Below are 25296 nucleotides of genomic sequence, written 5' to 3'. Positions count from 1 at the left end.
TTGTAAAATGAGGGATGATTAACTGATTTGGTGGTCTTGAGTGGTGCTCTCCAGGGGGTCTGTAGGGTCCACTTCAGGGCCATTGCCTGGGGGGAGATGGTTTAGTGCAGGATAATTGGGACCGTTTCCAGCCCTCTGATCACAGGGTGGCTCAGGCCTTATCTCCCTTTTTTGTTTATGTTCCAGCTGAGATTTCATATAAACCAAGGATTACAAAACTAAAAAAAAAAATCTTTTTTTAAGCATGGGGTGAGATGATATTCAAATGCCTAACTCTCTGGCTCTATAATCCAGTTTATGTGCCAGTTATCTTCCATCCCCTTCCCCCAGCCATGAGTAAATCCAAGGGGTTCAATGCTCTGACTTCTCCCCAGTCACTCCCAGCAGGAGGGTTGGGGCTCTGACTTCTGGCTTCAGGGATTTCTGAGTCCCACAGCACACTCGGCACCCTCTCCTGCTTGTTCCCCAGGCTGCCAGGGTCCGCCTCGGGCATGGAGGCTGGGAGGTACCCTGCTGTCCTCGCTCTCTGTGTCTGCAACTCACAGCCAGTGTACAGCAGGGCTCTGGGGGGCCGCCCTGCCAGGGGATGATTGCAATGTTCAGGGTGACTTAGGGGGCTCCCGGGAGCCAGGTGTGGAGAAGGAAGGAGGAGCGGAGAGGCAGTCCTGAACATGCCGGCCCTTGCTGCTGTGGGCTTGCATCTCGCCGAGAGAGCCTCATGGTGCTCCCGTGTCCTTACATGGACTTGTTCACCATGGCCTGCCTGGAGCACGCTGCCCTCGGCTTGTATTTTTGGCGAGCTTAGTAAAGTAGAGGAGATGTTTGAAAGCCAGAAATCCTTCCCGGTGCTGCCGAGCCATCCATACTTCCCTCTCCATAAACAGTTGTCAGAATTTGATTAAACGAACCCCCACACACCATCTATTTCAAAATAATCCACGGGACAGCCTGTACCTCTGCATAATGTGTGTTTGCATTGGGGTCTGGTCATGGTGCTCTGGTTGTGCTTCTTGGGGGCAGGGTTCACCAGGGTGGAGTGAGAGCCTCCGCCCGAGGAAGAGGGCCCGGGCTTATCTGGAGCGATCTGGGGCTCAGCTTCCCTCCCGGGCCAGGGCTCCTCCGCGGAAGGCCCCCTCAGCCCTGGCCTGACACAGATCCCGCTGTGAGAAGGTCCCAGTGCAAAGAGCACTGGACTGGGAGTCAGGAGAAATGGAATCGATCCCACCCGACCGCTAACAAGCCACTGGGCTGCCGAGAAAGGGAAGAGATTGCTGTGAGCGCCACGGGTGCTTTGTTGTTGGCGGTGCTGAAGCACAGGTGGCTGGCCGCTGCTCGGAAACACCAAGGAAAGGAACCCAGCTTGGACCAAGTAGCCTCGAAAGTTCTTTGCAGCTGAACATCGCCCATTCTGGCCGTTCTGCTCAACTCTACCTAAGCCACAAAATTGTTAGAATGAACAAAATGGTGGATCCAGAAATATCGGACTACGAGAACATGGCGGGCGGGGTGTGAGAGTTTGTGTTTCAGCTATCAGCTTTAAACCTGAGCTGACGTCTGAGCTGCCCCCCACAGATGGCCTCGTTGCTGTCTTAGTGGAAACTTCACTCTTCCTGGATCAATTAGCTGAGATTATGACAGCTATCAGCAGACCCTTCCCCTAGGGCCTGGTACCTGCCAGCCCTACTTTGGATTTTGTCAGAGATAAGCAGCGGAGACACCATAGCTGGTCCCAGCACCCCTTATTGTGTCCGTGTGTCTAATGCCACCTGTCCCTTCGCTAGACCATGAGCTCCACATGGGCAGAGCCATGCCCACTTCCTTTCCCACTGTGTACCCATCATCTAGCGCACAGAATCTCACATGGAGGGGCACCTGGGTGGCTCGGTTGGTTAAGGTCCAACTCTTGATTTCAGCTCCGGTCATGATTTCAGGGTTGTAGGATTGAGCCCTGCATCTGGCTCCGTGCTCAGCGTGGAGTTTGCTTGTTCTTCTCCCTCTGCTTCTCCCCCCACCCTCCCCCCCCCCAGCTCTCTCTCTGTCTCAAATAAATAAATAAATAAATAAAGTCTTTAAAAAAAAAAAGAATCTCACATGGAGTTAGTGCTTGGTAAATATTTATTGAATAAAAATAAAATACACTAGGAGAATTAAGAACTAGGGATCTGACTCTCCTACTAGTTGTTGAGACAAGTGTTCATTTCAGTTAGGTCTCTGCTTGTGTGTCACTTCCTCAGAAAGGGCATCCCTGGCCAGCCTGTCTCAGTCAAAGCCTCCCGTCTTTAAACTTTGTCTTCACATCTTGTTTTACTTTTGTCTTAATAATTAATGTCAGGGGATTAATTAATATACATATATATATATACACACACGCACACTACATGTGCTTGTATGGAAATACACTTGTGTATTTATAAATCAGACATACGTATGTGTATGTAAGTATAACACATATATAGATGTATATATAGTTTTCTGTTTGTTCTTCTATCTCCCTTCTCCCCACTCGAGTATAAGCTTCATCCCTACATCTAGAATGAGACCTGACATCTAGTAGTTGCTCAAAAAGTGTCTCTTGGATGAATGAATGAATGAATGAATGTTTATGAGACAAGATGGACTTGGATTGAGTCTTTTAAAACTGATTATCATTTGACTAAGCCCACAGGAAAGGGAGAATCCTATAGATGAGGGGCAGCAAGATCAAAAGCAGGTTAATGAAAAGAAGCATAGCAAGAGCCCAGTGGTTTAAAAATAATATCTGTGTTGATTTATTATCATATGGGTGACTGACAGTTGTCAGTGGTTGTCCAGTGTGGTTTGCAGCTTCTGCCAGGACCGGCCATGAAGGTCCCTACCAAGTGGGTTCAAGCCCTTCAAGGAGAACAGCCGGTTACTGGGAGTCTAAAAACCTCCTCCACTCAGGCTTCCCTGGAACTTCGGTCTTGAGAATATAGTAATAGATTAGCTAGAAACTAGTTCCCAGCATTGAGAGAGTCACCTTAACTTTTTGCAAATGACTTGCTTGCTTACCCATTGTTCAACTTTCTCCTTTGTCCTCGTATGTACTCAAATATATCTACTAGAACATTACTAATAACAGGGATATGGTCTCGTGGAAACTGAGCTAAACTGACAAGTCTGCAGTGTATGTTTCAGTCCTTGCTCTATCATTAACCAGCTGGGCGACCTTTCTAGCTTTCGGTTTCCTTACTCATAAAGGGAGGTGATAGGGCTACGTCAATGTTAAGAAACTTTAATTCTCAAATTGAACCTCAAATTCTACAATAAAACCTGGACTTAGAAACGAAGACAATTTCTAAACTCTACTGTCAGGCCCGTTGTGAAGAATCTACCTAAAATGTAATAAATGATGGGTAAGTTCCCGAGCTAGTAGCAAAACTTGCACACATATTTGAAGGGGGAGGTAGTTGACTGTCCCCAGCATCAGTGGTAGTGGGTGTCAAGGGCTAAATTCTTCAGGGGCTCAGTTCTTTGGAGGCTGGTCTTGAGCCTTGGGCCAGGAGCTGGACATGTCTGATGGACTGGGGCGGGGGGAGGGGGGTGCTTAAGGAGGGTTTCAGAGGCAGCAGGTCTTGGAGCAGCTGTGTTAGGGTGGCTAAAGGAAGAGCAGAAGGCACACATGGAGCACTTCCAGACTAAGGTCTGTGCACTAGGGGAAGCCTGCGATCAAAAGAACAAAAACGCTTTGCTTTCAGCAGTGCTTTACAACTTCTGAAATGCCACTACAATTTTTTTTATCATCATAGTCAGTGCAGGTGCTAAATGTTGTAAGGGATCCCCTCAAAAGATTTACAGTCCATGAGGGAGAATGGTAACAAGTAACTACACCATAAGGCTAGCCGCGCTAAGTCCTATAGGATATGCAGAATGAATATCATGGGAGCCCAGGCAGACAGAGGGATAAATGGCATTGTGAGGCTTTATGAAGGAGGTGGCATTAGAGTTGACTTTTGCCAGATGGAAACCAGGCATGCAAGGGGAACAGAGAATGGCTTTCCAGGGTAGCGAGAACTATGTGGCCAGCATCACACATGGAGGGTCCTTTATGATGGGGTCTGCTATGGTGCGTGTGTTTCAGGATGTCAGTTAGCCAGGCAGAGGAATTTGAACTCTATTCAATGAGTCAAAGAGTAACCAGAAAAGACTTATAAGCATAAGTGATTACTTTGCTATGTAAAAATAAAATAAAGAAGCTTAAAGTAATCTCCATGTTTTCCAAGAGCTTATTATTTAGTATAGAAAAGAGCACGTACATATGAAGAGATGAAGAGAACATAAGCTATCTCTCCCAGGATCTCATTTGTTCCTCACTATAACCCTGTGTAAAGCATCGTCATGCCCATTTTATACTTATGGGCAAATGGAGAAATAGATACTCTTGTAAGTGACTTGCCCAGAATGCCTCACATATTAATTATAGAGCCAGAACAAGGGCTTGAACCTGGAGAGTCACAAAACTGATGGTCTTTCTAATAAAGTACCTACTAGCCATGTCCACGAACCCCCACCAAGATCCTAGGAAGAGAGATGTTCTCTGCTCTATCAAGTGTTACCATGTGAACTACAGCTACTGTTGGAATGTAAGGTGCTGAAGTTTGCTAATTACCGTTATAATAATTATCTCTTCCTTCCCTCCCCCAAGTCACTGGGGCTAGAATCTTAGCTTTGTGTGGCCCAGTTAAAAAATCTCTTTTCCCCAGTTCTTTGAAACAGCTACTGAAAGGACAAAGGCCCTGTTTTATTTATTTATTTATTTATTTATTTGAGAGGGCGAGAGCAGGAGCTGGGGGAGGAGCAGAGGGAGAGGGAAAAGCCAGACTCCCCACTGAGCAGGGAGCCAGAGGCTGGGCTGGATCCCAGGACCTGAGATCATGACCCGAGCAGAAGGCAGACACTTAACCCAACTGAGCCACCCAGGCGCCCCCAAAGGCCCTGTTTTAATGACAGTTTTCCTTGCCTAGCTGAAGTGAGCCCCCCGTGAGCAGACACACAGCATAGCTTAGCTCTTGCCCCTGGGTAAAGTGTCTCTCTTCTCTCAAGCTGAAGGGGCACAGGATCCATAAGGCAGGAAATCTAATTGCATGACACAGGTTCTAGCTTCAGATAAAATGTTGGAGAAGCAGAAGCATTAGGGTAGGTACTTACCAGAGACGATAGTGTCCTCCAAGTGATGGGAAGAGTATTGGGATCCCTCTGGAGGGTAATTGATCCAGGGCTCAGAGATTCCACAGGTTGATCATCAAACCATGGATTATCCCAACCTTGAAAAGAGCCATTTCTCTAATTCCCATAAGCTAGCTGCCGTGTTGGTTAGTGTGTAGCAAGGGCTGTGGTGTCATGGTGCTACAGATTTCTAGGATGGCAGTGTAAGGAAGAACTTTAGAGATCATCTCGTCTGATCAAATGGTTTTATATTGGAGGAAACGTACAGGAAAATGAAGTGAGTCACTGAAGATCAAAGATTATGACACCCTGGGCGCCAAGAGGACATGTAACTTCCCCTGAACCTGTAGATTTCAGCTCAGTACTATCTGTGTGGCATTAACTAACTCCTTTTCTCCTGTGTAATATGGCAAGAACAGTATTCCTATTTAACTGGCAAACCAACTGGGCTCAGAGATATGTGTGCCCATATCACTAAGGAGTTAACCTTGCATTCTGCACCAACAGGCAAGTGTCCTGGTGCAATTGAGTCTTTACATGGCATTGACTCACAATCATTTGGCCAGTTACTTGGGATACATTTGTCCTGAGCCAACCACGCCCTTTAAATTAATTATGCATTTGTGAGCTTAGTGACAAGTCAGAGTTACTGCATTTGGAGGCAGAATTGAGTAAAGTTTACTGGTTGACACACTATTGAGCATGGAACCCTCAACATTGAATAGTAAGTAGTTATCTTCACACACTTTGCTTCTCTTCCGTCTATGGACGTGAGTGAATCATTAGCCTCCCCTTACCATTAGCCAGAGCTTCAAGAATTTGTCGTTATTGAAGATGAGATACCAAGTAGGTTAGAACCCACAGTGCCTCTCGACCATGCCGTAAAGCCTCCTGGAAAAGCTAATGCAATCTAAAAGATAAAAAGAAGGATCTTTGATACTCTTAAGGAAGTAAGCCAATAACCCTTGAGGGTTAAGAAACTAAGGTATTGGGTAGTGTTTATAGAAGCTCTGTACCTGCCAAAGAGACCCCCTCTCTAGACCTTTTTTTTAATCTCCTGCCAAATTTTCTGCTTTTCAGGAAATCCCTGTAAGCCTGCTTTTTATTTGGTTGCAGATAGACACAAACAGGAAAACTTCAGGATGACCCAGTCATATATGTTGGACCCTTGAGACCGTGACCTCCTTTCTACTGTGCTAAGAGGGGACGACTGCCATCTAGTTAATAAATGACGCCAGGTTGGAGGTTAGGCACCTCTGAGCTCCCAGGTCCCCAGGCTCTTGTCATTCTGTCCTTCCCACTGATAAACAGGCTTTGGGATCAGGGAGTCAAATGTCATCCACCGCCTGGGGTTTTTTTGTAGAGTCAGCTCAGGCAAACCCTACAAGAAGTGGCTAGAGAGAGAAAATCACCTCAACTGTTTTTAGGGCTTTCAAGAATGAGGTTTCTCGGGGCGCCTGGGTGGCTCAGTTGGTTGGGTATCTGCCTTCGGCTTGGGTCATGATCCTGGGGTCCTGGGATGGAGGCCTGCGTCGGGCTCCCTGCTTGGCGGGAAGCCTGCTTCTCCCTTGCCCTCTGCCACTCCCCCTGTTTGTGCTCGCTCATGCACTCACTCTCTCTCTGTCAAATAACTAAAATCTTTGAAAGAAAAATAAGAAGGGGGTTTTTCCTACATCTTTAATCCTAAATGAAAAATAATTGTGGCTTAGAGTTTACAGTGGTGGAGCCCACACAAACCTTGAACATCTTCTATCACACTAGCTATTTTGTTTTATGGAGGGGGAAACTGAGGCCCAGAGGGGCAGTGCGTGCACTAGATATCAGGGTTCCTGACACTACCCCTAATGCTTTATGCCCACTATGCCTCGAGCTCCCCTTGCCTTCCAGCAGCCAACTTGCTGGCTCAGCAAGGCGTGGGTTCACTCTGAAGAAACCTGCACACGCTGCGTCCCAGGGATGTCTCAGGGCCAACTCCTTTGCTCATTTGGTGAGAAACAGACTCCCAGAATGCATTGCTCATGCCTCTTGAGGAGAATTGGTTCCTGTAGGTACCCATTTAGTAAGTCACCTCGTGTATGGCCTCAGATGTTCTTCCAGGTAGTTCAGAAGAGCACAGTCAGCTCTTGAGAACCATGAGAAGGGAGCGGCAGAACTTCAGAGACAGGGGGGCACAGCTTAGCTCTTTTTCCTTCTTGGGACTGTGTGAGGTTTTCTTCTTTTCTTTTCTTTTTCTATTAATTTCACCAGAATGACCTAAACTTTCCAGGGCCTATTTAATGGCTGAGAAAGTTGCTACAATCTTGCCTGGATTTTTTATTTTCAAAACCACAGTACCCAAGCTGTCTGGTACATACCCATGAGGCAGTAGCCATAAAACAGAGGGACAATTAAATCTTAGTTCCATCTCCAGAATGTATACTTTCCCCCCCTGTAAATTCACACATTATAAAATATTGAAAAATGCTTTTCATTTCCCGATACATACAGAACTTCGGGGGAGGGAGAGTAGGGGTGAGGTGAGGAGGGCAAGCCGTAGCCTGCTCCAGAACTGGGACCCACTCAACCCGCAGACTCACAGCAAAGAAACGAGGCTGGGTAGTCAGGCTCCTTTTATGATGGGCGAAACGACAGTTTTTATAGCACACTAAATAAAACCTGCTTTGGAGCTGGAAGTTTATTGCCAGAGTGGGGAGGGCTATTGTTTTGTTTTCGGTTTCCCTCCCTTCTTCTCCCTTCCCTCCCTCCCTTTCAGCTAAGACAGGGAAAGATGGGTGGTGAGGTTTTAGGAGTCCTCAGTAAGTGCATAGGAAGAATATGATTTTTGAAGTAAGATAACACTTATCCTAACTTATCCCTGCATCTCATGCTGATATTACGGGGAGTACGTTCGGCATTCTTGACTTTCCAAAATCATTAGAAGAGTTCTCAACCAAGCAATGGCAATAACTTGCATTTATGTAGTGCTTCGTGGTTTCCAAAATGTTTTCACATCCATTAGATCCCCAGGGCACCCTGGAGAGGCAAGCAGGGCTGCGATGATCATTTCTCTATAAGAGAAAGAAAGATGGATGCCCGTAAGGTTAAGTTAATTGCCTAGGTCACACCACTAGTTAAGAGTGGAGCAAAAACTGCAACTCAGATTGATTAAATAAAAAGGAAGTAAATTAAGATCCTTACCTGGGAAGTGGGGAGTTGTCAGGGTCTTAGAATGAGGGCGAGGTAAGGCTAAGACATCAGTGTGAACGTAGATGTTGTTATAGAAGGTGGATTTCTGTTGACTGCAGCTGCCAGTGGGATGTACCTTTGTCTTTAAAAGCCTTGTGTCTTGGTGCATTATCAGCAAAGGCAGGGAGAAAAAGACCTAACATACCTAAGCACCCATTAGGTCACAGAAGAAAGCTTTGTGCCATAAGATTTTTACCTGATGGTTAATGCCATATCATTAGCAAGTGTCTGGACAAGGTGCTCCCCATCTCTGGGATGCAGTGTCCTCTGAATAACAACATGGTCCCTGAGGGGCTCTCCCGCCTTCCTCAGCCCCCATCTCTTCTTGGGTGCAGGGAATTGCTGAAGACCAGCCTGAAATTACCTGGCCTGAGCCATGGTTAAGCCAGTGGGCCAAGGAAGGAGGTCCTCAGGATAACTGCTGCTAGAACAGTTATTAGCGAGGTAGGTGTCTGAGAAGGGGCCGACTTAAGGAGCAAGTGGAATGTCCAAGGCCAAGCTCTCTAACCAGAGTTGACAAGGAGCTGACAAAAAGGCAGGCACAAAGTCTGAAAGACATGGTGCAGCAACGAGGCTGGGTCTGCAGAGGCTCCAAGTTGGCTCACATTGGAGGCAGGTTCAAGAATCCAGAGCAAAGGGGAAGGTCCAGCAGGTGCAAAAAGGCTCAGCAAAGTGCATGGGTTTGCTGGAGACCCAGAGCGTAACATTAGACCAGAGGGTTTCATGACAGTGCCTTGCACCTCGTCTGCTTATGGAGGTGGTTTCACAAGGGAGATAGAAAGAGCAGCCGGAGATCAGTCAGGAAACTGTGGAACAACCCTGGCCCTGATTATCTGTATGAGTTTAAACAACCCATCGTGTTCTAAGACTCACTGTCTTCATCTGCAAAAGGAGAAGAGGGTCTCCAACATCCCTCCAACTCTGAGATTCTGTAACTTTGTGACAGCACCGTATCTCGTCTATAATTAACCAGATACATGTTTGCTTAATGAATAGTTCTAGGATGAATCGAGTCAGATGCATTAGACCATTACCTAGTGGAGGCAAATGTAGATTTTCAGTCCACATCCAAATTTCCCTGTCACCATTCAGTGATGCCAACTGCCCACAAACAGGCATAGATAATAGGTGGTGCATCTTGTCCCCATGACTTTATAGCATGGCAGCACCCCCACCCCAGAGTACCCCAATGAGGACTCCGTACAAGGTCTGGCTTTCTCTGCTTCGGTGCAGGAGGAGCTGAAAACCCCTATTAAGCTAAAGCATGACAGTCAGAGACCAGTGGATGAATGTGTGTCCAATTTGCAATGCCTAGACAATTAACTAACACTCTAAGATACTTGTACTCCAGGAGGGTACCAGGTACAACTGGAGAGACCAAGGCTAAGCCATTTGGCCCAGAATGACTCTACAGAATCATGACCAGTAAGTTTGCTTGGACTGGATTCTCCTTCAACCCAGTTAGTGTCTCTCTGGTTATCCGAGACCTCCTCCCAGACCTGGAGGAGAATCACACCCCAGGAATTTTAGCTAAAACTCTTGTCAAAAAGGCTATGGGGATCACGAGGGGAAAGGGTACAATGGCCCCTAACCCCTCTTACCGGGGAACTGCGTTTCTGATAGGAGTGATAGCAGTAACCAACAACAACATTGTAATGCTGGTAATGACTGGCATCTGTTGAACACTTACTATGTGTTCTGTGATAACGTGTTTACCAACGTCTTATTTTATTCTTCAAACAATGCTATTAGGTAGGCGGTGTTAATTCCCCTATATTTCTCCATTTTAGAAGTAGAGAAGAAACAAGTCTCAGGTCATACAGGTAGTAAGAGGCAAAGCTGGGATTTGAACTTCGATCTTTCTGATTCCTGAGCCTGAGTGTGCCCTCAGGACCCTCCGCTGCATAGTGAGACTGAGATAGCCCTTACTGGGGAGCAGGCACTGTTCGATATGCTCTACATAGATTGTTATCATGGCTTCGCCTACTGGCCTTATGAAGTAAGTATATTATTATCCCCATTTTACAGGCAAGAAACTGGGGCACAGAGGTTAAGTCACTTGCCCAAGGTTACACAGCTAGTAAGACTTGGACTCAGTTGAGATTTGAACCCGGTTATCTTAGCTTGAGTCCGTTCTCATAATCTTCACTCAAGTCCGTGCTCCTACGTGCTCCACAGTTCTGCTCCACCACCTCTCTGAAAATAGATAGAAGACAATCCACAAGTGACAGATGCCACATCACCTTCAGCAGGAAACCTCTTAGAGAAAGCTCAAGAGCACAGATTGAATAGGAGATTCTGAGGGCAGTCAACATGGGTTGACATGGGGACCCACGCAACGGTTACACCAGGACCATCACTGTGCCCATTCTTGTCCACACCGGACATGAGCTTGTTCCTGCGGCACGACAGGGGCAGGAATGAATCCAAGTCAGCCCCCACCCCCGAGGCCAGCGCCCTCATCCCTGCTCTGCCTCCCTGGCCTCTGAGAGCCAGTGTCCTCTTCCCAGACTCTTGCTGAACGAATGATGTGCCGAATGCCCACAGTTTGCAGTGTTTATGGGAATCTTTAAAAGCTGGATTTTCAGGCAAATTCAGCATCTTCATGACATTTCAGACTCAATTTATAATCAACGGTTATTTTAGCTCTAATGGCAAAAAGCACCAGTTTTGCAGTAAAAAGCATTTATGAAAAGGGAAAAAGGAAACATGAGGTAAAGAGGAAAAAAATACTTCTTTTCCTCCACCCTCTCCCAAACTCCTCCCCACCCCCTAACAAGCAAAAGCTAGATAGCATCTCTGAGCTTCATCTTGGAGCCCTGTCCTGCGCTTGCTGGCATTGATGACCTCATGTTGGGCTTTCCTCTCCTCTGCTCCCCACCCTGGAACAGAGCTGAGCGATTCTAAACCCCCCCTTCCTTGTAGAAACCCTTAGGTCACTGTGTTTACCAAACTGGGCTAAAGTAAGGATCTCCGGGTCCCAGCCCAGAACCATGACTCTGAACTTGCAAGAGAGAGGCTTGGTGAGCTGTTATTTAACACAGTCCACTGGTGATTCTTATCCTCCAGTGAGTTTGAGAAATGCTTTTTTCGGGGAGTGAGGGGACAGGTTAACTATCTATTTCCCTTATGCATTTAACTTTCTTTCACTTTCTTCCTTTGCCATTTTGGCTCTGCCTCTGGATGCACTTAAGATGCTGTAACTCTCTTATACATATGGCATTCAGACCTTAATACTTCACCCTGCTAATTCTACCGCTTAATCACATGCTACTGATTCTCAAGGAAGAGGCAAGAACATGTTCTGCTCCCTCCTCCTTTGAAGAAGTGGAATGAAGAACAAAGCCACAGGGGAGGATAGCTAACAAATTTTTGAAACCTCACTGTTGCTCCATAACTTCTTTAGGATAAATCTGTGATTGCAGCTCAATGCCTTCACTGCAGAATGTGTCCGAGGCCAGGACTGAGCCCTGACTTCTGCTCTGTTCCCCTGGGGTGCCCAGCCCAGGGCTCCCAGGACCCAGCTGGAGGCCCAGAGAAGCAGGGACAGGGAGGGCAGAGTCTGCTGCTGAATGAAGGTGGAGCATGGAGCTGGCCGTGGGATTCTGGTTCAGCAGGTCCCTGGCACCTGAATGGCTCAATCAGGAGGCCTCCAGGTCCCCTCTGGAAGGATGCGACCACGTTGCTGCTCTCCCATTAATCCCACCAGGCCTGCTCCACAACTACCTTGGAGGAGGCCACCCTGCAGCTCTCCACTGCTTTCTCCCTTTCTCTAAAGTTTCTAAGTCCACTTCCAACTCTCCTGCTGAGAGGCTGGTTTTTTATTTGTACGTCACATGATTGAGAGCCCAGTTTTTGTCATTTTTTCCCCCAACAGTAGCACATTTCCAGACCCAATGAGGAAGCCCCTTAAAGTCTGGGAGTCGTGGGAAGGGGGCCTAAGAACTCCCTTCCAGGGGTGCATTCACTCGCAGTTGCAGGGACCTGGCCCTCAGATCTAGGCCAACACATGAAGTGATGCTTGTCTCCCTGGCTTGCCAGACTATCCAAGAGGGACAGACTTTGGCTCAAAATAGGAAAGCACTGTCTAGTAGAATAATGTATTTTGTGCAGAAGTGAGCTCCCTATAAGCATACTGTCAAGTAGCTCCCAGGGAGGCCATGAAGAAAGACCTTGAGTTCTGAACATTGGTTTAGGTTGGGGGGTAGGGGGTGGCAACAGACTTGGCTAAGAGGGCCTCTAAAATGGGTGATTGCAAGAAAGCATCACCTGAGATTAAATGAGGCTCTCCCTGTCTCTGCCATGACCCCCATTTCAGCTGGATGTTGCTTTTCAGAAAAGTGCTTTACTGAAAAATACATTGGTATGATAGCCATATTTATATAATACCTACTGTGGGCCAGGCACCAGACTAAATATTTGACACCAACTTTTAATCCTTTCAACTCCCCTTTGAGATACGAACTAACAAACAATCCTAAAATTTGTATGGGACCACAAAAGACCCCGAATAGCCAAAGCAATCTTGAGAAAGAAGAACAAAGCTGGAGGGATCACAGTGCGGATTTCAAACTATACTAGAAAACCGTAGTCATCAGAAAGTACGGCACTGGCCTAACAACAGACACGTAGATCAATGGAACAGAATAGAGCCCAGAAATAAACACATGTGTATACAGTCAATTTACAACAACGGAGCCAAGAATATACAAAAGGAAAAGGACAGTCTCTTCATGAAATGGTGCTGAGAAAACTGAACAGCCACATGCTAAAGAATGAGATTGAACCATCATCTTATACAACACACAAAAATTAACTCAAAACAGATTACAGGCTTGAGTGTAACACTTGAAACCATAAAACTCCTAAAGAAAATAGGCGGTAAGCTCCTTGACATAGGTCTCATTGATAGTGTTTTGAATCAACCAAAAACAACAAGAACAGGGGCACCTGGGTGGCTCAGTTGGTTGAGCGACTGCCTTCGGCTCAGGTCATGATCCCGGAGTCCCAGGATCGAGTCCCGCATCAGGCTCCCTGCTCAGCAGGGAGTCTGCTTCTCCCTCTGACCCTCCTCCCTCTCATGCTCTCTGTCTCTCATTCTCTCTCTCTCAAATAAATAAATAAAATCTTTAAAAAAAAAAAAAAAAAAAAAAAACAAGAACAAAGATAAACTAAAAAGCTCCTGCACAGCAAAGGAAACCATCAAGAGAATGAAAAGACAACCTACGAAATGGGAGAGAATATTTGCAAATCATATATCAGATAAGGTGTTAATATCCAAAATATGGAGAGAACAAAAGATATAAAAATTATATATATATGATTTAATAGCAAAAACCCCAAATAACCCAATTTTAAAATGAGCAAAATAATTGAATAGACATTTCTCCAAAGGAAACATACAGATGGCCAATGAGTACCCGGAAGATGCTTAACATCAGGAATCATCAGGGGAGGACAAATTAAAACCACAGTGAGATATGACCTCACACCCAGATATGGAGGAAGGGGAACCCTTGTGCACTATTGGTGGGAATGTAAGTTGGTGCAGCCACTATGAAAAGCAGTATGGAGGTTAACTCAGAAAATTAAAAAATAGAACTACCATACAATCCAGCAATTTTACCTCTGGATATATGTCCAAAGAAAAAAAAGACACTGCTTCAAAAGATATATGCATCTGCATGTTCATTGCAGCATTATTTACAAAAGCCAAGATATGGAAACAATCTAAGTGTCCACTGATGGATAAATGGATAAAAAAGATGTGTGTACGCACACACACACACACACACACACACACACACACAGAATATTATTTAGCCATAAAAAAGAATGAAATCTTGCCATTTATGACAACATGGATGGACCTGGAGGGCATTATGCCAAGTGAATAAGTCAGACAGAAAGACAAATACTGTATGATCTCCTAAATATGGAATCTTAAAAACAAAACAATCTCATAGATACAGAGAACACATCGGCTGTTAGATTGCAAGAAGCAGCGAGGGTAAAAATGAGTACACTGTTTTTTGTTGTTGTTGTTTGTTTTAGGTTAAATAAATTGAGTATTTTTTTAAGAGAGAGAAAAGTACTGCTGTTAGTTGCTAGATGAGGAAGACAAGACACAAGAGGCCATGTGACTTGTCCTGTTAATTGTGGGGCTGCACAGAGCCCAAGCCCCCTCACTACACTGTCATCTCTCAGCTGTCCCTTGGATCTCAGGAATGGTGATTCTGGTCGAGGGCTTGGGAATTGAGGGTCTAGACCACATCTCAAATGGTTGACCTTGGGCACCACCTTGGAGCTTGTTAGAAATGCAGGATTCAGCTCCACCCCTGAGCTCCTGAATCAGAATCTGCATTTTCAAGGGATACTGAAGTGGATCTTGTGCAATTGAAATTTGGGAAGTTCTGAATTCCAATGTCACTCATTTGTTTGGTCTGGTTCTTTTCATCTGTACTCTAACTGCCCTGTCCCTTAATCTCCTTCCATAGTTGAGATGGGGAGGGAGAGGGAACAATGAACAGACTCTAAATCTGAAATAATGCCCATACTCTTACTACTTTGACAAATTCCTCTCACCTCCAGATATTTTGGTCAATCCTCATTAAAGTCCTGATTTGTACTGACTGGGAAAGGGACCCGGGCTAGTTGGAAGGGGAGGGAGGCAGCAGAGACCAGTGGTCAGGTCCACTTGGGACCAAGTCCTGTCCTGGGTCCCTGGGTCCTGCCTGCCACCACTGCCCACTCTCCTGCCCCACCCCCAGCCCTGTAGGCGGCTCCCCGACCAGGAGAGTCCCTATGCGTCCCTGAACATGACAGTCCCTCCAGCCACAGCCGATGTTATTAATTTTTAAAACAAACTTCCTGATTGAGGTTCTGGCTGCCTCTAAATTGTCTCTACAAGGAGACTGTGTACTAATTAACCCATAGAAACAATCAATGATGTACCTTTTTCAAGTTTCAGGGTGATTAGAATATGAAAATGAAGAGCACAATGGTGCAGATGTTTTAAAATCACAGCAGACAGCAATTAGTGACACGGAAACCAGCTGCTTATCTCTCCAGATAAAGCCTCTTAATAGGGAATTACACTGGAGGAGTCATTACCCAGATGGATCTCGAATGATTTACAGAGGAGGCGGGGCAGCGCTAACTTTGATTTGTGAGCAGGTTCTTGTCAAGCTTCCTTCCTTACCTCAAACAAGGTGGATTTGTGGCTGGGGTGGAGGCAGGCTGCACCTTTCTACTTTTTGCCTGGGGCAGGGATGTTGCCAAGGATAAGGAAAGGAGAGAATGGGGCCTGCAGAAGCCACAAGCACCTGCCTCCTTGATTCAGGCTCCATTGTTTTGGGATCAACTCCCTCAGCGGTCCCTGTGCAAAGCGGGGAGGGAGGACTCTAGGAAGGGGAAACAATGAGTAGCTGCGGATTCAGGTGTTCCTTTGAGAAAAAAGTCCCCAAGTCCTACAGAGTGGCTTTGGGGGTGTGTGTGTGCATATACATGGGTGTTGGGTATAAGGAGTTCTTAATAATCAGTGCTTGATCTCTCTTTCGTAGTTGAGGTAAAATTTACATTTACTGAAATGTATACTTTCAAGGGGTTTTGACAAATGTATACAGCTGTGTAATTTGCACTCCTGTCATCATTTAAAATATGTCCATTATCCCCAGAAACTTCCATCCTGCCCCTTCACAACCACACCAGTCCCCACTCCACCTTATAGACAGTCACTGTTCTGATTTCTATCATAATAGACTAGTTTTGCCTGTTCTAGAACTTTACATAAATGGAATGGTACAATATGTACTTTTTGGGGGTCTGGCTTCTTTAGCTCAGCTTGTGTGTGTGACTTATGCATGTTGTGGATTAGCTCTACCCTTTTCTTTTTATTGATGGATTTTGTATTCTCCTGTTGATCAACACCTGGGCTCTTTGCAGGTGCTTTCTACTCAGAATTAAGTTGCTGTGAAGTTTCTATGAAAGTCTAATTGTGGATAAATATTTTCATCTCTCTTGGGTAAATTCATAGGAGTGGAATTGCTGAGTCATAGTGTATATTTAGCTTTAAAAGATGTGACCAAATCAAGTTCCAGGGTGGCTGTACCATTTTGCACCCCCTCCAGCAATGGATGAGAGTTACAGTTGCTCCTTATCTTTGTTAATACTTGCTGTCAATCTTTTCAATATTAGCCATCCTACTGAGTATACAGTAGTATCTTCTTGTGGTTTTAATTGGCATTTCCCTGATGACAAATGATTTTTGAGGACACTGGCATGTGCTCACTGTCCAGTCCTACTTCTTTTGTGGTTCAGAATATATTGGTGAAAGTGTTTTGCTGTTGGGTGAGGTTCAGTTGGTTGCATGTTGATCAAATCTTCCATATATTTTTTTCTGATTTCTTTGGTCATTTTGTTTTGTTACTGAGAGAGGGGTGTTAAAATCCTTTTAATTGTGGAATTGTCTCTTTCTTTCTTGAATTCTCTTACTTTTTGTCTCAAGTATTTGAAGTTTTGAGTTGCAAACAAATTTAGTAGTATTGTCTGTTCTTGATGAATTGACTTCTTTTTTTATCATTTTGAAATGCCCCTAATTATCTCCAGTAATACCTTTTGTTCTGACTATTTCACATTGTATGGAGTGTCTCCAGCATTCTTAAAATAATGTTTGTGTGCTTTATCTCGTTCCATCCTTTTACTTTTAAGCTGTGTTCTTATATTTAAAGAGTATCTCTTGTAAACAGTCTATAGTTGGGTCTTCACATTTTCGTTCAGTCTGACAACCTATCCCCTGTGTTGTTGTTGTTGTTGTTGTTGTTGTTGTTGTTGTTGTTTTGGAGTGTTTAATATATTTTGAGTTAATATAATTACCGGTAGTGTCGAGTTTGTCTACAATGTTACTATGTTTTCTCTTTGTCCCATCTCTCTTTATTATGTTTCCTCCTTTTCTGCCCTTTCATGGACTAATCAAGCTCTCTTTAATATTCCATAAATTTCCTTCTATTGGCATTTTTGATATATGACTTTATTTTTAGTGGTTGCTCTAGAGATTACAATGTGCACCAAGTATCACAGACTACTTTGAACTATTATCACATCAAGTATAAGAACTGTAACAAGCATATATAGTTGACCCTAGAACAACAGAGGGGTTAGGAGCATTGACCGCCGCCCCCTCCCCCCCCCCCCGCCATGCAGTCGAAAATCCACATAAAACTTTTGATTCCTGTCCCAAAACTTAACTACTGGGAGCTTACTGTTAATTGGAAGTCTTCCTGATAACGTCAGCAGTTGATTAACACATATTTTGTGTGTTGTAGGTACTATATGCTGTATAATCACAATAAAGCAAGCTAGAGAAAAGAAAAGGTGTTAAGAAAATCATAAGGCAGAGAAAATAGATTTACAGTAGTGTATGGTATTTATTGAAACAAATTTGCATATACGTGGACCCACGCAGTTCACACCCACGTTGTTCAATGGTCAAGCATACTTCCGTATACCACCCTTTTGTGTTTTGTTTTATTGTTGTACACTTAATTCCTACAAATGTCATAAGCTCCATGACATATTACTATTTCTGTTTTAAGCAGCCATTTGTCTTTTAAACTGTATATGTGCCCACATATTTTCTGCTTTCATGTTCTTCATTTGTTCATGTAGATCTGAGTTTCCATCTGGTATTATTTCCCTTTACCCTGAAGAACTTCCTTTTACATTTCTTATAATTTCCTTCTGTCGGTAGTTGATTCCCTCAGTTTCTATTTATCTGAAAATATCTTTATTTTGCCTTCATATTTGAAGGGTATTTTCACTGGATATAGAAATGTCAGTTGACTGTTTTGTCTTTATTTTAGCACTTTGGAGATGTTATTTCATTGTCTTCTGGCTTGATTTTTACTGACGAGAAGTCAGACATTATTTTTGTCATTGTTCCCCTATAATTTTGTGTCTTAATTCTCTGGCTGCTTCTAAAAGTTTTATCTGGTTTTCATCAGTTTGTTTACAGTGTGCCTAGATGTGGTTTTTATGTGTGTTTGTTCTGTTTATTGAGCTTCTTAGCTGTGTTAATCTGCATGTACTATTCTCCTTCTCTACTCTGGGGTGCTAATTATATATTTTAGACTTCTTGATACTATTCCACAGGATACTGAAGCCTTGTTTTTTTGTTTGTTTCTTTGTTTTTTACATCTTTCTCCCTTCTTTCAGTTTGGATCATTTCTACTCTCTCCCCATCATGTTCACTGAACTTCTCTTCTGCATTGTCCTATAAGCTGTTAAGTTCAGCCAGTGAAGTTTTAATTTCAGATATTGTATTTTCCCAATTCAGAATTTTCATTTGGTTATTTTGGTATAGTTGCCATCTCTATGCTAAGATTCCCCATATGTTCATCAATTATGTTCATCTTTTCCTTTCAATACTTGAATATTTTCATAATGGCTGTTTCGGGGGCCTTGGATCTATCTTGGCTCTCCTGGTTGTGGGTCATGTTTGCCTATTTCTTTGCTTGTCTAGTGCATTTTTTATTGTGTCCTGGATATTGTAGTTACTATATTGTAGAGATTCTGCATTTTGTTGTTTTCCTTTAGAGTTTGACTTTTGTTCTGATAGGTAGTTAATTTACTGGCAAGCTAGCTTTATCCTATTGAGGATTCTTTTCAGACTTTGTTAGGGAGGGACTAACATAGTTTCTATTCTGGGGCTAGAGTAATCCTACTCTTAAAGAGTACCATTTCTGGGATATCAGCTGAGTTCTGGAATATTCATTAAAGTTGCCCCACTCTGGCTAAGCAGAAATCCAACACTGCCCAATACTGGTGATGTCAGGACTCTATGTTCAGCTTGTGGCCCCCTAGTAGCTGAACTCTGCTGGGCTTCATGGAGTCTTGCCCTCAAGTGCAGATTAAAAGTTGGCCAAAGACATAAGAATGTCCCTATAAATGTTTCTAGGGTTTCTTTTCTACATGGCTCCCTCTTCTTAGGTACCCTGTCTCTCAAATCCCAGTTCCTCCAGCCCCAAACTCTGATCTCTGTTTTTTCCACATAGTGAGATCACAGATCTCTGGCTTCTACTTTCCTGTGCTCAGCCTCAGAAAGTGCTTCCAGGCGAAGAAAACTAGGGATACGGGGGCCTCATGAGTTTCCTTCTCTCTAGAATCACAGCACACATTATCTATAGTCCAGTGCCTGAAAACAGTTGCTTCATATAGTTTGCTCAGTATTATATTTGTTTCCGTGGAAAGGGTAAGTCTAATACCTATTATAACATTGTGGCTGGAATGAAGTCAATGATCATTTTAAATTATGCAGAATTACCATGTATTCAAGGAAACATATGTTAGGGGCCTCTGTCTTTGCACCAGCTGTTATCACCCCCAGGAAAAGGAGTGCGTTAGTATCGCTCAAAACAGCCCCCAAATAGTAAATCAGGAATGGTTCCTATGGGAACTAAGTCAAGGTGACTTCCCAGGGTAATTCATGTGACAGGAAATGAGGACACATTCACTTTATATATGTCATTGGAAACTTTATGTCTGTTTAGGAGCTGGGTAGTGCTTCTGTTCAGGCTGCTATAACAAAATACCATGAGTGGGTGGCTTATAAATGACAGAAATTTATTGATCATAGTTCTGGTGGCTACAAAGTCCAAGATCAACGTTGGCAGATGCAGCATCTGGTGAGAGCCTGCTTCCTGGCTCATAGATGGCCTTCTTCTCTCTGTGTGCTCACGTAGTGAAGGACAAAAGAGCTCTTTGGGGTGTCTTTTAATGTAAGAGCATTAATCCCATTCATGAAAGCTCTACCCTCATTACCTAATCACATTGTGTTCCCAGAGGCCCCACTTCCTAATACCATCACTTTGGGGTTTGGGGTTTTCAACATATGAACTTTGGAGGGACATAGACATTCAGTCCATAACGCCCACGGAATCAAAGGATCATAAGGCCCTGGTTGAAATAAGGTACTTAGTGGCATTCTTCTATACCTACCATTAGCAAATGCAGGAATGAACTGGGCTGAGGAGAGATCTTCTGGGGTCAAGTTCAATGGAAGCTGGTATATGCGTTCTTCCTGTTCATGAGCCTAAAGGGTCATTTTCAAAGTCTTTAAGTGACAGAACCATCTCTCCCCACCCCCACTCTCTTAAATGAAATCCTTTGCAAGGCTGTTCTCTTTATTTGGGGGTTAAAAGAATGATGTGAAGCATCTCTCTTGCCCCATCCACTGGCTATAGTTCAGAAAAGTCTTTACAAAATCCAGGACTCTGTGGAGTCCTAGTCCATTTGAAAACCACTGAACTGGAACATCTGGTAATATCAGAACCTCTCTAGTCCCTAACCCAGACCCTCTGTCTTTGATATAATCCAGTGGTTCTCAACTTTGTCTGCTCATTGGGATAGCCAAGAGCTTTGAAAAAAGTACTACTGTTCAGACCCCACTTCTAGAATCCTGATTTAATTGATCTGGGTCAGATCCCAGGCATGGTGTTCTTTATGAAGCTTCCTGTATAAGTCTAACGTACAGCCAGGATTGGGGACCTTTCATCAGACAGTTTCTGGTTACATTCCTTGTCTCCCACACTCAGTTCTTGCTCAGGCTTGAGCACTTGCTTCAAGCCTCAGAGATAAATGCCAGGATACCCCAGGGCTCTGGGGATTGGCCTGCATTGAGTTGGGGAAATAGAAATCCCAGAGTGGGAGGTCATGAACACCTGCATTCCAGATTCTTTCTGGGAGGACAGTACTCTTATCCACCCATACGGATGACTTTTCTGCCCACCTCACCTTGCAGTGGACTTGGAATACCTAAAGAGGGTACCGAGTTAGAGTTTCTTACTATGTAAATTACAAAGAGTTCAGAGAGCAAAACAAGAATGCTCAATGGTGCCAAATTGCATATCCTAACAGGCCTATGGTGGTTTGTTCTACATATTTACCACCAAAAAGTGCTGCAAATGTCATAGCAACCACAGAAGAGCCCCACCCCAGAGGAATTATGATATTCAAACATTAGATCAGTGCTCTTAAAACTTCATTGTGCATCGGAATTATCTGGAGAGCATGTTTAAAATGCACATTCCTTGATCCCACCCTAAAAGATTGCAATTAGTAGATCCGCAATGGGGCCCAGGAGTCTGTATTAATGACCAGTACCTTAGGTGGTTCTGATACAGTGATCCAGGATCACATCTTGAGAAGCACCAGTTGCCAAATTAAGAGCGAAAGCTCCCCTCGTTACTTCATACCCAGGCATATTTTCCTACTCTTGTAAAGCAAAATATCTCACGAACAGTAAATTTAAATTATCGGTGTCAGCAGAAAGTAGCACAAACACAGCTAACCCAAAAGAGTAGTTTATCTCTCACAAAGTCATGCTTGATTTTTGATGAGTTATATGATTTTTCTCAGACCCAAATAGCCCTCTTCTCTCATTGCGACAACCCTTACTTCAGATAAGCCATAGATAAGGCTGGGTGACTCATTTTCTTCCCATTTTTATGGATTTTTCAAGTTTTTATGCAGCGATCTAATGCTTGTTTTCAAAAGTAGACAAAAATCAAGTGCTTTTTCAAAAGAAATCTAACTTGTACAAAATTTAAATGTATATGATACATTGGTTGTAGGGGAGGGGATAGTTACCTACTTTACAAAATAATTCTTCACATTCCAGAAGAACTTGCTTCCATAAACACATCTTTTAAGAAGAAAATCTGTCTAGTTTTCAAAATGGTGGTTCACTGATGAACATTTGGCATCTAGGCTCAATGGGCATGGAAAGTATTGTTCTTATAAAAGTAAGCCACACCTTCAAAATGACTGTGTGGGGGCGCCTGAGTGTCTCAGTCGGTTACACGTCTGCCTTCAGCTCAGGTCATGATCCCAGGGTCCTGGGATCCAGCTCCGCATCAGGCTCCCTGCTCAGCAGGGAGTCTGCTTCTCCCTCTCCCTTTGCCCCTCCCCCCCCACCCGCTTATGCACGTGCGTGCACACTCTCTCTCTCACTCTTGCTCTTTCTATCTCAAATAAATGAATAAAATCTTTTAAAAGAAGTGACTGTATGTTTCACAAACAATTCATGGGGGTGGGGGAACAGCCAAGAGATAACACTGGGCTTAGTTGGTACTAAAAGTTTTCCACAAAAATGATCGGCCCAATGTAGAATATCATCAGGCCTTCCCTTATTTGGTAACCATCTTAGGCAACACCCTTGCTGTGGACAGAGGGTAGTATGGAGGCCTTAAAAGATTAAGGTCTTACTCCCAGAAAAATGCAGAATCTAAGGGGAAAATGGAAATGGGTGCTAAATGGGTCAATAAAGCCCCCAGTCAGTGACCCCCATGGGAGCCCAGGACCAGAGCACTGGCAGGGTGGGAGGGGAGCCTGTATGCCCCCCTACCCCTCCCCTGCCCCTACCAGCATCCAGCTAGGGGCCCGTTTTGCCATGTCCATCTCTGTCTCAATGGAGTAAGTGATCAATTCTCAGTGAAGGACATATTGGAACTGACAGCTTCACCATTGTGTATATAATATGTCATGGCTGACAGATGAAGAAATGGGATTCTGTGAAATGCAGCAGGATGTAGCCATCAGCCAAGGCTGGAGAAAAGCCGTGTTCTCCTGGACCCCTTAGAGAGTACTCCTTCTTAGTCCCCCTTGCCCCTTCTCGGCAGCCCATCTCAGTGCGGGGCTTAAAGCACCATTTCCCCCTATTAGTCCTGATCCTTTGTTGTGCTTCCCTTTTGTCCACGCTGCCCTTTGATTGCGGAGCTCTCCCAGCAGGGCAAATTGCAGCTGAAATGGTAGAAACAATGAGATCAGGCAGTGTCCAGATGGAGGCACCGGGAACCAGGCACACTTAACTGCATGACTTTGAGCTGGGCTGCCCTGGGTGTAAGTGAGCAGGCCCCACCTTTCAACTATCACAGTGAAATCCACCCCCCTGACAGTCACGTGGCCTTTCCCAAAGGCAGAGTTAATTGGAAAGTGAAAGAATTAACAGGAGATGAGGGAGAACTAACAGTAAAAATTGCATTGAAGAGGAGTTACCTTGCAAGTGCCTTTAGTCCTTCAGTATTGGGGAAGGATTTTTTTGTTCATTACCTAATGCATTTGAGTGCTCCAATTTCCTTATGAGCCATTATCAAATGAATGATTGGCAGCTTGTTATCTTCTGTGTGCAGCCACGTATTTTGTCGTGGTAATAGGCTTCTCAAACATGATTTTGTTTATTCACTCAGCAAACATTTATTGGGAACTTTCTGGGTGGTTTGCTTTGTCGTGGGCACAGGGGATAAGAAGATAAATGAGTCTGTGACCTCAAAGTACTTACAGTCTAGGAGAGGGAGATAGAAAAGTACACAAATAAATGGCATAGAGCATTAGGAGGATTGTGATGGATGTCTTTATGAGAGACGATGGTACATGCAAAAGGAATGACATAAGAAAAGAGGCTGGAGGATGCTGTAATGTACAGGTCATTAATCTCACTATTGACCAAATGAAATACCCATCACAAAATGTGTGTTCCTTAATTCATTCAATAAACATTTGTTGAGGGCCTACTATTTGCCAGGCACTGTGCTTGGTACTTCTGTGATGGTGTGTACAGGCTAGAAAGGGAAACCGGCATTAATTCAATTAATGCACAAATCAAATATAAAATTAAAACTAAGATAAAAGTCCAACAAAGATGACCTACAGGGTTTCATGAAAACTTCTAATAGGAGTATTTCTGTAAGGCAGGGGGCGTCCCTACGATCGAGCTGAGAGTTGAACATAGAGAGTTAATTAAGGATTCTGCTAGGCACCAAGAACAAGAAGATGGAGCAATAGAAAAAAACAAACAAACAAAAAACTGGTGAGAATCAGGGACCAAGAATTCCAGGTTCACTATGAAGCCCCTGTGTGGACTTCTGTGACCAGATCTAGAAAAGGGGGGGAGGTGGAAGGAGTAGGGGAGACAGGGTAACTATAAGTCCTGCTTTGCTGGGGTCCAAAAGAGTAACTCAGATTTTTTGTCCCATGGCAATGTTTAATAAGTGCCACCACTGACTCTCAAAAATGTTCTAGTATGAGTTATCAATTATACTGTTGCCCTAAAGAGTAGGACATTTTGTTTCCAAGCCCTTTTGTAGACTTGTCATCCTGTGAGTATATACCCAGTGCCAACTAAAATCTAAAGCACAGGGCGCCTGGGTGGCTCAGTTGGTTAAACGACTGCCTTCGGCTCAGGTCATGATCCTGGAGTCCCTGGATCGAGTCCCGCATCAGGCTCCCTGCTCGGCAGGGAGTCTGCTTCTCCCTCTGACCCTCCCCCCTCTCATGTGCTCTCTCTCATTCTCTCTCTCTCAAATAAATAAATAAAATCTTTAAAAAAAAAATAAAAAATAAAAAAAATAAAATAAAATCTAAAGCACAAATGACAAATCGGCAAAGTCCTGATTCATAAAAGGTAACTGGCATTTAATAGTTTATGCCATGGATAAGATTTCTGTTTTTAGTTTTTTGTTTTTTGTTTTTGAAAGTGGGACAGCAGCCTATGTGCCCAGCAGTAATTCCTAGCAAAGTCAGGTGACAGGATTAGTTCTCTAGATGTTGATGATGGTGGTGTCCACTGACCATTGCAAGAGGAAGAAAAAAGGAAATACATTTTTTGTCTTAATTTTCTCCTGGGCTTAGCTTGGGGGAGATTCTCTCAAGATACTTAACAAACAGAATCCAATACCAGAAGTATAAACAAGATTTCTCAAAATCAGAGAGGCAGAAAATAAACCTAGGGATTCCAGAAATTACCGTGAAGGAAACCCTACTTGCTTTACTGCATTGAATTTTACCCATAATGTTTTCTGACATCTATGTTTTGATTCTTAACAGGGACTATGA

At 44.0% G+C, this 25296-nt stretch overlaps 1 protein-coding gene across 1 annotated transcript in view; it reads left to right on the top strand.

Annotated features, from left to right (window-relative positions):
* The first annotated feature begins 9989 nt into the window (after positions 1-9989).
* LOC116629022 (SET-binding protein) overlaps positions 9990-25296 on the top strand; it is a 31853-nt gene continuing 16546 nt past the window's right edge. The window contains exons 1-2 of the mRNA XM_032399312.1: positions 9990-10070; positions 10301-10408. Of these exons, the coding sequence (XP_032255203.1) occupies positions 9990-10070; positions 10301-10408 (189 nt within the window). The remainder of the gene's footprint in view (positions 10071-10300; positions 10409-25296) is intronic.

This window comes from Phoca vitulina, unplaced genomic scaffold, assembly GCF_004348235.1.
Source record: "Phoca vitulina isolate PV1807 unplaced genomic scaffold, GSC_HSeal_1.0 scaffold177, whole genome shotgun sequence".
NCBI classification, from domain to species: domain Eukaryota; kingdom Metazoa; phylum Chordata; class Mammalia; order Carnivora; family Phocidae; genus Phoca; species Phoca vitulina.
Note: the sequence above shows the minus strand (reverse complement) of the source record. Positions and strands in the feature narration are given on the sequence as shown.